This window comes from Carlito syrichta, unplaced genomic scaffold (assembly GCF_000164805.1).
Source record: "Carlito syrichta isolate Samal-C Ts95f unplaced genomic scaffold, Tarsius_syrichta-2.0.1 Scaffold302456, whole genome shotgun sequence".
NCBI lineage: Eukaryota > Metazoa > Chordata > Mammalia > Primates > Tarsiidae > Carlito > Carlito syrichta.
Window position 1 is genome coordinate 35,069 of NW_007246552.1, and position 12,545 is coordinate 47,613.

General features: G+C 42.2%; 1 protein-coding gene across 1 annotated transcript in view; it reads right to left on the reverse strand.

The window, feature by feature from the left end:
* Positions 1–12,545, reverse strand: part of RREB1 (ras responsive element binding protein 1) — a gene marked incomplete at its 3' end in the record, with an annotated part of 150,604 nt that overhangs the window by 35,010 nt on the left and 103,049 nt on the right. The window contains 2 exon segments of the mRNA XM_021711702.1: positions 7,851–7,987; positions 8,556–8,700. Of these exon segments, the coding sequence (XP_021567377.1) occupies positions 7,851–7,987; positions 8,556–8,700 (282 nt within the window).

Genomic DNA, 12,545 nt, shown 5'->3' on the forward strand with positions numbered 1-12,545 from the left:
TGGGGGACAGAGTGAGACTCCGACTCAAAAAAAAAAAAAAAAAAAAAAAAAGGAAGACAGAAGAAAATGACTGCTAAGAGACAGTTTTCAGAAACACAGGGATTAACTGGTCTAGTACTCCTTCAATTTGAAGGATGAGAAAACTGAGATTCAGATGTAGCTGGCTGAGGTTTCACCGGAGCAGAGAAAGGACTGGGGTCTAGGACTGACAACCAGCCCATACCCACCCCATCACATCCAGCAACTTCCTGAGAGTGGGAAGTTCCATAAAGACATTTTATAGCACTTCAACTGCCCAGCAGTTTAAACTCTTCATAAATTTTTTTCCCCTGCCAGTGGAAAAATGTCAAGCTAAAGTGATTAAGGATAATGATATTTGACCTGGCTTCAAGTTACCGTACAATTTGGCATTTTCCACATAACATAAAATTCTTTAGCTCACTCAGAACTTTTCACTCCTAAGTCATAGCTAAACAACTGTCCTCAGGAAGGAAATGTGGTCCATATATCAGGGATTCAGGCAAACGGATGCCCAAATTCCTACATTCCGGAGTTATCTTCTAAAATGCAAAGCTGCAAGCATATACGGGTGCTCCCTCTGCCCATACATGAACCTTTAGCTGTGTGTGACCCCCATGATGGGGCACATTCAAGTCACTCAATAACAGCAGTGCCTCCTAAGTAGCTCTTTTATTTATTTATTTATTTTTGAGTCACGGTCTTACTCTGTCGCCCAGGCTGGACTGCAATGGCATGATCATGGCTCAGTGCAGCCTCAAACTCTTGGGTTTCCGCCTTAGCCTCCCAGGTAGCTGGGATCACAAACATGCACCACCATGCCCAGTTAATTTTCTTTTATTTTTTGTAAAGACGAGGTCTCGCTGAGATCATAGGTATGAGCCACCACGACCAGCTTCTTTGCTCTTTTCAATGCCTAAAACCTATGGTAGTAACATTTTTATTTTCTGACTTTTGATTTTTTTATTTTAAAGATGTGGAGTACAAGGCCAGGCATGGTGGCTCACACCTGTAATCCCCACACTTTGGGAGGCCAAGGTGAGAGAATTGCCTGAGCCCACAAATTCAAGACCATCCTGGTCAACTTGGTAAGACCTTATCTCTACAATAAATCAAAAAATTAGCCAGGCCTGGTGGCATGTGCTTGTAGTTCCAGCCACTTGGAAGGCTGAGGTGGAAGGATCACCTGAGCCCAGCAAATCGAGGCTGTGGTGGCTGTGAGTGTGCCACTGTACTACAGTCTGGGCAACAGAGTGAGACTCCAACTAAAAAAATAAAGAAAGATGTGGGGTACAATTCAGGGTTAGGTATACAAATGGTAGTAACATTTTTAAAGTGGCTATTCTGTAGGAAAAATATTTAAATCTATCTGTTCATCAACAATTTTTTGATGAACATAGGATGTCTTGCTTGGTGAGTTATCAGAGAAGGTAGAGAAAGAAAGACAGGTCCCCCTAAAGTCTGCTGGAAAGTTCTATCACCTCCCCCCAATGTTTTCTGCCTGGTGAGGCCGAGGATCAGAAACACTGGAGCCAGGAAGCCCTACAACTGAAGCTGGACTAGCAAAACAGTCATCTATCTTGAAGTGTAACAGGCTCCACTTTCAGCTGAGTGTCTTGCACTAAGTAGCACTGGTGATAGGCAACTCCCTAGTGCACAGGAAGCTCAGTAGTGATTTCAAGGGACTTTGCCAGAATGAAGGGAAGAAAAGTGAACCGCATAAACACTTTGTGGCTGCAGCCACCCCTCTGACAACTCTCAGTCCAACTTCTTCCCCACAATAATACCCTTCTTTTTCTTTATTTTATTTTCATTATTTTTTTTTTTTGAGTTGGAGTCTCACTTTGGCACCCAGACTGGAGTGCAGTGGCCGCTCCTGGCCACCGCAGCCTCGACCTGCTGGGCTCCGGCGATCCTTCCGCCTCGGCCTTCCAAGCAGCTGGAACTATGGGTGCGCACTACCACGTCCGGCTAATTTTTTTTTTGACTTATTGTAGAGATGAGGTCTTGCCAAGTTGCCCAGGCGGGTCTCGAACCCGTGGGCTCAGGCAATCCACTCACCTTGGCCTCCCAAAGTACTGGGATTACAGGCTGAGCCACCAAGACTGGCCTTTTTATTTTAAACATATTTTTTATTTTAAAATTGTGAGGTACAGTTAAGGGTTAGGTATACAAATATTCATAGTTCAGGCACCCTTGTTGATAAGGGGTGTCTCCCTGTCCCCAGACAGATATTGACGACCGTTAATCCCACCTCCCTTCCCCTCCCTACCCACCCCCATAGTTTCGCACCACTGTCAATCCTTTTCTTATAGTGTTATGATAGATGTTCAAGGTCCACTATATGAGTGAGAATATGTGATACTCAGATCTTTGTTTCTGTGAGAGATCACTCAGTATTATAGACTCTAGTTCCATCCAGGTTGCTGCGAATTCATGATTTTGTTCTTTTTTATGGCTGCGTAGTATTCCATCGTGTATATGCACCACATTTTTTTAATCCAGTCCTCTTTTTGATGAACAGCATGGTTGGTTCCAGGTTCTTGCTATTGTGAACAATGCGATAAACATACATGTGCAGGTATCTTTTTTATAGAGTCATTTGAGTTCTTCAGGGTATATTCCCAGTAGGGGGATTGAAGGGTAACATGGGAGGTAGATATTTAAAGCTTTTAGGAATCACCACACTACTTTCCACAGAGATTGCAGTAGTTTACACTCCCACCAACAGTGTAGAAGTGTTCCCTTTTCACCACACCCTCTCCAGCAGCTGTTATTTTTTGAGTTTTGATAATGGTCATTCTGACTGGAGTTAGGTGGTATTTCAGTGTAGTTTTAATTTGCATCTCCTTGATGATTAGTGAGGTTGAATATTTCTTCATGTGTCTGTTGGTCACTCGAATGTCTTCATTTGAGAAGTGTCTGTTCATATCTTTTGCCCACTTAATAATGGGGTTGTTTGTTTTTTTTCTTTTCAGTACGTTTGAGTTCCTTGTAGATCCAAGATGTTAGGCCTTTGTCAGACCTGGAGTTGGCAAATACTTTTTCCCAGTCTGTGGGCTGTCTCGCTGCTCTCTTGATGGTTTCTTTGGCTTTGCAGAAGCTAGTTAGTTTAATGAGGTCCCACTTGTCTATCTTATCTCTTATGGCCCGGGTTTTGTTCAGGAACTGGATGCCAGTTCTAATTTCCATGAGGGTGTGTCCTGCATTTTCTAAGGTTCTTATGGTTTAAGGTTTTACATTTAGGTCTCTGACCCATTTAGAGTTAATTTTTGTGTATGGGGATAGATAGGAATCTTGTTTGAATCTTCTGCATGTAGTCAGTCAGTTTTACCAGCACCATTTACTGAATAGGTTCTCCTCTCCTCAGGGGTGGGTGGTGGAGGCTTTGTCGAAGATGAGTTGGTTGGGAAATTGAGGTTTTGCTTCTGGAATCTCAATTCTATTCCATTGGTCTATATACCCGTTCCTGTACCAATACCAAGCTGTTTTGATTATTTCAGCTTTATAGTAAAGTTTGAAGTCTGGTAGTATGATACCTCCTGCTTTGTTTTTTTTGCTGAGGATTGTTCTGGCTATTCTTGGTCGTTTGTGTTTCCATATGAATTCCTGTATTGTTTTTTCTGGCTCTGAGAAGAATATTGCTGGTAATTTGATGGATATTGCATTAAATCTGTAGATTGCCTTAGGTAAGATGGACATCTTCATAATGTTGATTCTTCCAATCCATGAGCATGGGATATTTTTCCACTTGTTTGTGTCATCTTTGATTTCTCTGAGCAGTGTTTAGAGTTTTCATTGTAAAGGTCTTTCACGGCTCTGGTTAGGAAGATGCCAAGGTATTTCATTTTTTTTTGTGGCTATTGTGAATGGGACTGTGCTTTTTATTTGGGTTTCTATTTGTTTATTATGGGTATAAAGAAATGCGATTGTCTTTTGCACATTTATTTTATACCCTGAGACTTTGCCAAAGTCCTTTATCAGTGCAAGGAGACTTTTGACGATTCTCTTGGGTTTTCAAGGTAACAATCATGTTGTCTGCAAAGAGAGATAACTTGACTTCCTCTTTTCCTATTTGGATACCCCTGATCGCCTTCTCTTTTCTGATTGCTCTAGCCAGGACTTCCAATACTATATTGAACAGGAGGGGAGAGAGTGGGCATCCTTGGCTTGTTCCAGTTTTCAGGGGAAATGGTTCCAATTTTTGTCTGTTTAGGAGTATGCTAGCTGTGGGTTTCTCGTAGATGGCTTTTACTATTTTGAGTATGCTCCATGTATGCCTAGATGTTCGAGGGTTTTTATCAAGAAGGGGTGCTGGATTTTATCAAAAGCCTTTTCTGCATCTAATGATATAATCACGTGGTTTTTGTTTTGACGTCTGTTGATGTATTTATTTACATTTATTGTCTTGCGAATGTTGAACCAGCCTTGCGTCCCAGGGATGAAGCCTGCTTGGCCATGATGGATGATTTTTGATTTGTGTTGTTGGATCTGGTTTGCTAGGATCTTGTTGAGAATTTTGGCATCTATGTTCATCAAAGATATTGGCTTGTAGTTCTCTTTCTTTGTTGGATCTTTACCTGGCTTGGATATCAAAGTGATGTTAGCTGCATAAAATGATTTGGGGAGGGTTCCATCTTTCTCCACCGCCTGGAATACTTTCAGTAGGATTAGTATCAGCTCCTCCTTAAATGTCTTATAGAATTCTGCTGGAAAGCCATCAGGTCCAGGGCTTTTTTTTGTAGGGAGTTTTATTATTACATGGTCAATTTCCTTGATTGTTATTAGTCTATTTAGGGTCTTGATTTCTTCTTGTTTCAACCTAGGCAGGTTGTGTGATATTAGAAAGTCTTCCATTCCCTTGAGGTTTTCAAGTTTGTTTCCATACAAGTGTATATAGTAGTCTCGAATGATCTTTTGTATTTCTTCGGGGTCAGATGTGACTTCATCTTTTGTGTTTCTGATTGTATTTATTTGGGCTTTTTCTCTTTTTTTCTTGGTCAGTCTAGCTAGGGGACCATTGATCTTGTTTATCCTTTCAAAGAAGCAGCTTTTTGTTTCATTGATTTTTTTGTATTATCTTTTTGTCATCTATGTCCCAGATTTGCGTTTTTATTTTGGTGATCTGGATTCTTCTGCTGAAGTTAGGGTTTTGGTGGTCTTACATTTCCAGCTTCCTAAGGTAACTTGTTAGGCTGTTAATTTGTGATCCTTCCATTTTTTTCATGTGTGTTTGTATAGATATGAATTCCCCTCTTACTACAGCTTTCATGGCATCCCAGAGATTTTGGTAAGATGTCTCTTCATTTTCATTTGTTTCCAGGTATCTTTTAATCTCTGTTTTGATTTCATTGTTAACCCAGGAGTTGTTTAGCATCCTGCTATTTAGTGTCCATGTCTTTGTGGGTTTGGGGGGAACCTTGTTGGTGTTGATGCTTATTTTTATTCCACTGTGGTCTGAGAAGGTGCATGACAAAATTTTGATCTTTTGAAATTTGTTTATGCTTGATTTATGGCCAAGTATGCGGTCGATCTTAGAGTACATTCCATGCAGTGATGACTAGAATGTATATTCTGTGGTCATTGGGTAGAGTGTTCTGTAGGTATCAATTAAGTCCATTTGTTCAAGAGTCACACCGAGGTTCCAGATCTCGCTGCTGATTTTTTGTCCTGATAATCTGTCTAGGGTTGTGAGTTGGGTATTAAAGTCCCCAGCTATGATCATGTGAGAGTCAATATCTCTCTTGAGTTTTCCTAGAAGCTGCTTTATGAAAGTTGGCACTTCTATATTGGGTGCATATATGTTTAGGATAGATATTTCTTGTTGATGGAGTGAAGCTTTTATCATTATGCAGTGGCCTGTATCTTTTTAAATTTTTGATAGCTTAAATGGTATTTTGTCTGAAATTAGGATCACGACTCCTCCTTTCTTTTGTGTTCCGTTTGCCTAAAAACTTGTTTCCCATTCTCTTACTTTGAGTCTGTGCGTGTCCTTTCTAGTGAGATGGGTCTCTTGAAGGCAGTATATTGTTGCCTGGTGATATTTTATCCATTTTGTCATTCTATGTCTTTTCAGTGGTGCGTTTAGTCCATTCACATTCAGGCTAATTATTGAAATGTGAGAGTTGGTCCCTTATAGAGTTGTTGTTGTTGTTCCTCTTTGTTTGTTGTCTTTCTTTTGGTTTTGGGGTTGGTTCGTGAGTGTTTAACTCTTTTTCCTGTACTCTTGTGAAGAACGTTGTTGTTCTTTTTTCCTTTTCTTCTGTATTTAGTACTTTCTTAAGTGTTTCTTGTAGAGGTGGTCTGGTGGCAGCATAAGTTCTTAGGGATTGGATATCTGGGAAAGATTTTAATTCTCCCTCACTGATGAAGCTTAGCTTGGCTGGGTAGGTTATTCTTGGTTGAAATTGTTTATCTTTTAGAACTTTGAAGACAGGGCTCCAAGCTCTCCTAGCCTGAAGGGTTTCTGTAGATAAATCTGCTGCTCTTCTAATTGGTCTTTCATGGTAGGTGATCTGGCCTTTTTCTCTTGCTGCCTTTAGGATTTTTTTTTTTTGTACCTACTTTGTTTAGGCGAATTATTATGTGTCTGGGAGTTGGTCTTCTCATTTGTTGTCTTGCAGGGGTCTCTGAATCTCTTGTGTTTGAATTTTCACGTCACTGATGAGGTGAGGGAAGTTTTCTTCAATAATCTCATGGAATGTTTGTTCCAAGGTGGCCTGTTTCTCTTTCTGTTTCAGGAAGGCCGATTACTCTTAGGTTCTTTCTCTTGAAGTAATCGCTCATCTCTAGAAGGTTTTGTTCTCTTTTTAAGCTTCTTTTCTATGTTTTTGACAGTTTGGGTTAGTTCTATATTTTGGTCCTCAAGCTCTGAGAGTCTTTCTTCGGCTTGGCTAATTCTGCTTTCTATGCTTATCAGTTTGTTATTTATTTCATTCACAGTATTCTTTATTACTGTTATCTCAGTTATCAACTCCTTCCTAGTTTCTTCTTGTCGCTCCTCAATTCTTTTTAATCTCTCCATTAATGCCTTGATATCTAGGTTTGTAGTTTGAGACCAGTCATTCTGGGGGTTCTTCGTTTTTGCATTCTGAAGTCAGTTTTCTCAGTGTCTTCCCTTCTCAGGGGTCTGGGAGAGACCCATATTCTTCTTTTGGTTTTTCTTCATTTGTGTAGATTTTTTTCTCTCTCCCCCTTTCCCTCCCCTTCTTTAATTCTGTTTTTCAGGGAAGGTGGGGTTGCTTTTACTTCTTTTGTTCAATCTCCTGTTCTTCCTTATGAGGGTCCTCTGGCTTTGTTCACTTTTGAGGCTGGAGTGTGGACTGGGGGCTGTACTTTTTGCAGTTTTGAGGTTTGACTGAGGGGGAAGCTGTGATTCAGAATCTATCTGCTGATCCCAGTATCCACCAACAGGTGTATGGGCACACTGGAATCTATTTCCCACTGCCTTACAATCTGTCCGTGTAGCAGGGTGTAGGTTTGGTCCCAGGGCAAGGACAGCCCATCCCAGGTCCCCGCCGCCCCGTCACCGGCAGTCCCTCCGTGCTCCTGTGGCCCCGGCTCGCTTGCGGGTACCTCCCCAGACAGGGCCCGTTGCCTGCCTGGAGGTCCGGTGCTGCCTCCACCCACCCACCGCCTGCGACAGCTATGGCTCTTGGGGCTCTGGTGCCCAACCCGGAGCGGCTGGAACCAATAATACCTTTCTTAACTGCCTCACTAATACCATATATGATTTAAATTGCTGGAGCCCTGGGTAGAGTAACAGAAATATGAACATGATATATGCCAGGAGAAACATGAATCAATACGATCTAGTTGATGCTTTGTCCTACCTTAGTGGGTTATCTGAATGAGTCTCCATGTGGGTCTCCAGTCCATACTTGCAAACGAACTCCTTGAAACATACTGGGCAATGGAAGACCTCATCAGCCTTCTTCTCCAAGTCACCTGACTGCCCATCCTCTACCATCTTAGGAAAAAAGAAAAACAAAGACATCATGAAGGAAGTCTTCCACATGGGTGGGCCTCTAAAGAGAAGCCAACACCAAATGCAGAGATTTCTAATAATAGGAAAGGGATGTGTTCCTCACCGAGTACTAAGGATTTGACAGATCATTCATTTGTTCACACAACAAATACTCACTGGACACTACCATCCATCCATCCATCCATTCATCCACTCAGTAAGTCCTCATGGGGCACCTAGTACCTGACAGACACTACAAGTAAAAGAGTGAAGACAGACAAGTCTCAAACACTTAGGAAGCTTCCATTTTAGGTAGAAAAACAATTTTTAAAGTGTGGAAACAGTTCTAAAAGTGCTTCGTTCCATCTCTGGGCTCAGCAGGGGGGCTCCAAAGAGGAAGTGCACACAGGTATTATTTTCTTAGACACTTTACAAAAACAGAATGGAAAAATACAGGTTAAAAGCTTAGGATGAATGTCTGCCAAGTTCCTACACTGTGAAAATAAAGATTAGAGGTACTTCTGACTAAAGTTCTGTGAGGAGGCACACATGTGCTGGGAGCCAAAAGGACCTTTTTAGCTGGTGTTGGGTCTTCTCTCTCTGACTCGGCATCGAGACTCAGTTTTCTTTTGGAGGACAGCCGTCTGCGCTTTAGAGGAGATGGAGGAGCTGCGGCCGTGGCACTGTTAGGGTCCTTCTCATGGATCTTCATATGTCTGAAAAGAACATGCATACAACATGATTTAACAAGAGTCTGTTCCTTTCTTTCTTTAAAATTTTACATTTTGGCAATAGCACTTAATGTCTCTTTCTTTAGTCCAGAGATATGGGGTACAATTTATACAGTTACTTCTGTCTTTTTAAAACTTTATAATCTCCTTGAACCTCTCTGAAAGCTCTTGTAAGTGCTATCCAAAAGTGTTGCTCAATGCCTTGCTGTTTGTTGGAAGACATTCATGAACTTAACCGGCATTAACAAGATTGAAAACAAACTATCTGGTGACTTGTTAAACTTATTCAGACAAATATTACTATTTTAGGACACATCATTCTATAGAAACGGAATTCTCCAATACTTAAACTGTCCCACTAGTTCATAAGCCAAGTAATAACTCTATATTTACCCCCAGAATCCACCTCCATCTACCCTTTGTACATGTCTCTCTTCTGCCTTTGGAAGCATTTTGGGGGTCAAATGTGAGATGTGCTGGCACAGCACATGTCCAGAGTGCTTAAGACCTCAAAGCCACTCCATGTCGTCCATGGTATTATGTGGATTTATAGACCATGAGAGTAGCCTGGACAGTGGAATGAGAAAGTTCCATGTTGCAACTCTGATATCTATGGAACGAGAATACACATATAATAAGAAAGTATTCGATAAAATATGTATATGTCTGCTCCACAAAGAGAGTCTTATGGGTAACCTGACTTAAAAGACCTCACTTTACTGAGTTCTAAAACAAACCCCTAAAAACAAGGTCCCAAGATATATAGCAAAGAATGACACTACAAATGACAAGTCAGTCTCAATTTCCTTGTTTTGCAACAAAAAAGGGTTTAGTTTGCTAATAACAATCCTCCTCCTCTTTACCATGTGACTGGCATTAAACTGTGCCAGATATAGGACTGTAGCCACAGTTTTTTATGAATAAGTATTTTACAGGATTATCTTACTTGAGAAGTTCTCAAGAGTGGAGAAAGATAGTAAAGTTCTCATGAACTACCCTGTCGACCATTCTGAAAATATGTTTCACTACCTTTTGCTATGCCCCTCCTTTAGAGGGGAGAGGCTGAGGATGAAAGGCCAAGACAGAGAGAAAGCCTCGTGAATCACAACCAGTTCCATATCGAGGCTGCTCAGGCTAATGGCCCAAGACAGCTGTGATGATGCCTTTCCCACAATGAACCCCTGCCCTGTGTCTGGGGGGCCTTTCTTCCGTGAGCATGTGAACATACAATGCTGGAGGCTGCCATGGAACTTCTCTGGTTTGGGTTTCACAGACACACTTTCAAGGGTGGAGAAGGTCCCCAGATTAGCCTCCTGCCCACACTATCCCCTGCCAAAATCACACCAGCCCCACCACCATCCACCAGCTAGGACTGCTGAAGACCGGCCTAACCTTGGAGGATATGGGACTTGGGAAAGGAAGGTCAGGTCCTCTTAGAGGGAATCAATGTGGTGAAGCAGAAAAATCTAGTAAGGAAAAGAATCACAGACAACCAGCATGCTACATACGCATAATTTCTTGCCTAGATTATGAAGAAACGATGCTTTATTTAGTTCTTGGCACCGAAAGCCTTGAGAAAGTTAATGGAAACAAATAGCTTTGTTCTAAGCACGGCCTCCATTCCAAACTGATTGTGATCTGAGGAGACCATCACTTAATATCGGCATTTGGAGGAAAAAAAGAAAGGCTGGCAAGTTTCTCCGGACATTTACCGTATGGCACATTCAATTTTAGAAATGTTAACTTTTGTATCACATGTTCTCACTCATGAGTGGACCTTGAACAACTATTATAATACTATAAGAAAAGGATTGGCATAGTGGGAATATGCTGGGGGGCACACCTCATTAAAAGGGGTGCCTGCATAACAAACATTTGTATACATAACAAATTGTACTTCACAACCTTAAAATAAAAATTTTAAAAAGAAATGTTAACATCTTTTCCAAAAAAAAGCATCTATGAACTGAGGAAGTGTGAAAATACCAAGGGATGTAAAATAGTATAAAACCTAACCTTTTCAATAAATCACTCAAAGCTAATTTTAAATCAACACAATTCACACCCTTTTCTACAGCCTATGTAATAAAAATATTAGAAATTAGAGACTGACAATTGTAAACAGTTCACAGGTCCATTTCAAGCTATATCTTTTCATATAACACAGCATTTACAGAAATATAGAATGACACTTTATTATTTTATTCTTGGGATTTATAAGAGAAACTGTTTTCACAAAGGAGAAGAAGCAGAGGGGACTGGGACAAGCACTTAGTAGGGGACTAGTGGGAACTCTACACAGATCACTATTTCCATTTTGCAGATTTGGCAGTTGAGGTGCCAGAAACGCTGACCTGCCTGCGACAGCCTTATTACTTGAACCAACACAAGTGTGCCAACTCTGACTATCATGCTCTTCCTCCTACCCCAAACTTGCCTCCAAAGGACACGCCAGTCGATTAACTCGGATCTGAATCATCAGCTGGAACCTTAGGGCTATGCCCTGAACCTAACCTAGACACTTCCTCTCTGGTGGACTGTGACCCAAAGTGGAACAGCTGGTACCAAACTCTAACCGTATTTCTTTCTTTTTTTTGAGTCAGAGTCTTACTTTGTTGCCCAGGCTAGAATGCAGTGGCACATCATGGCCACAGCAGGCTCGACCTGCTGGCTCAGGTGACCCTTCTACCTCAGCCTTCCAAGTAGCTGGAACAACAGGCACAAGCACATGCCACCACACCCGGCTAATTTTTTGATTTATTGTAGAGATGAAGCCTCACCATGTTGCCCAGGCTGGTCTTGAACCCGTGGGCTCAGGCAATCCTCTCGCCTTGGCCTCCCAAAGTGCTGGGATTACAGGCATGAGCTACTGTGCCTGGTCTAAACTCTAACTACATTTCAACAGAAGAGAGGAGCGGGTGAGGAGCCCATAGCTCGGACATGGAACATTACCTACCCCCAGTCTTGCTCAAGGACTGCAGTAACTCTGTCGTAACCAGGGCTGCCCCTGAACTGTATCACTTCTAGGGGTAGAGTGAGAAAAAGCAGGTCGAGGCAGTCTAATGGACAGCGACCCACTCCAGGTCTGCAACTGAGCCCTGCCAGAGCCTCAGGTTCAAAGCACAAGCTCTGTGTCATCCCAGGGTGAAATTTGTTTGTTGGTCACAACATGGAGAGCTCTCCATTTGTCCATTCAGTCACATGACCAACAGCAGTAGGCTCATCTAAGACCTCAGTTCAGTCAACAAGTGAGCTGCCAGGGCCTGAGAGGTTCAGCCAGATCTGCTGTTGGATATGACGTCAAGATTCCCCACTCTGAACTCTGCTCGGCTTCCCTGGCCTCCAACCGCAGGAGTGGCAACTTCAGCTGTTCATTTCCTCCCAAACACTCACAGGAAGTGGAGTTGGAACCAGAGTCACCGTGATGAGCTACTAATAGCCCCTTCCCTCAGAGTGTGGCCAAAACAGACAGCAGGGGTGGTGGGGAAGAGACAATTCTAATCTTTGAAGGCTTGGGTCTATTTCTTATTTCAAGGGCTAATCCATCTAATGTCCATGAATCCTATGTCAACAAATGACAGAGAGCCTCCAAGCTAGATGGAAGCTGAGAAATCATCTGGCTCCCCTCTCCACACAGAAAGTCCCTCTCCATGGCAGACTGGAGACATCACCATTTAGTTCTGTTTGAATACTTCCAGCAACAAGATGTCTCCATTTTCACTAGTTGTTCTAATTGTTAAAACTTCTCCGCCGGGCTCGGTGGCTCAGCCTGTAATCCCGCGCCTTTGGGAGGCTGAGGTGAGTGGATTGCCTGACACCGCGGGTTCGAG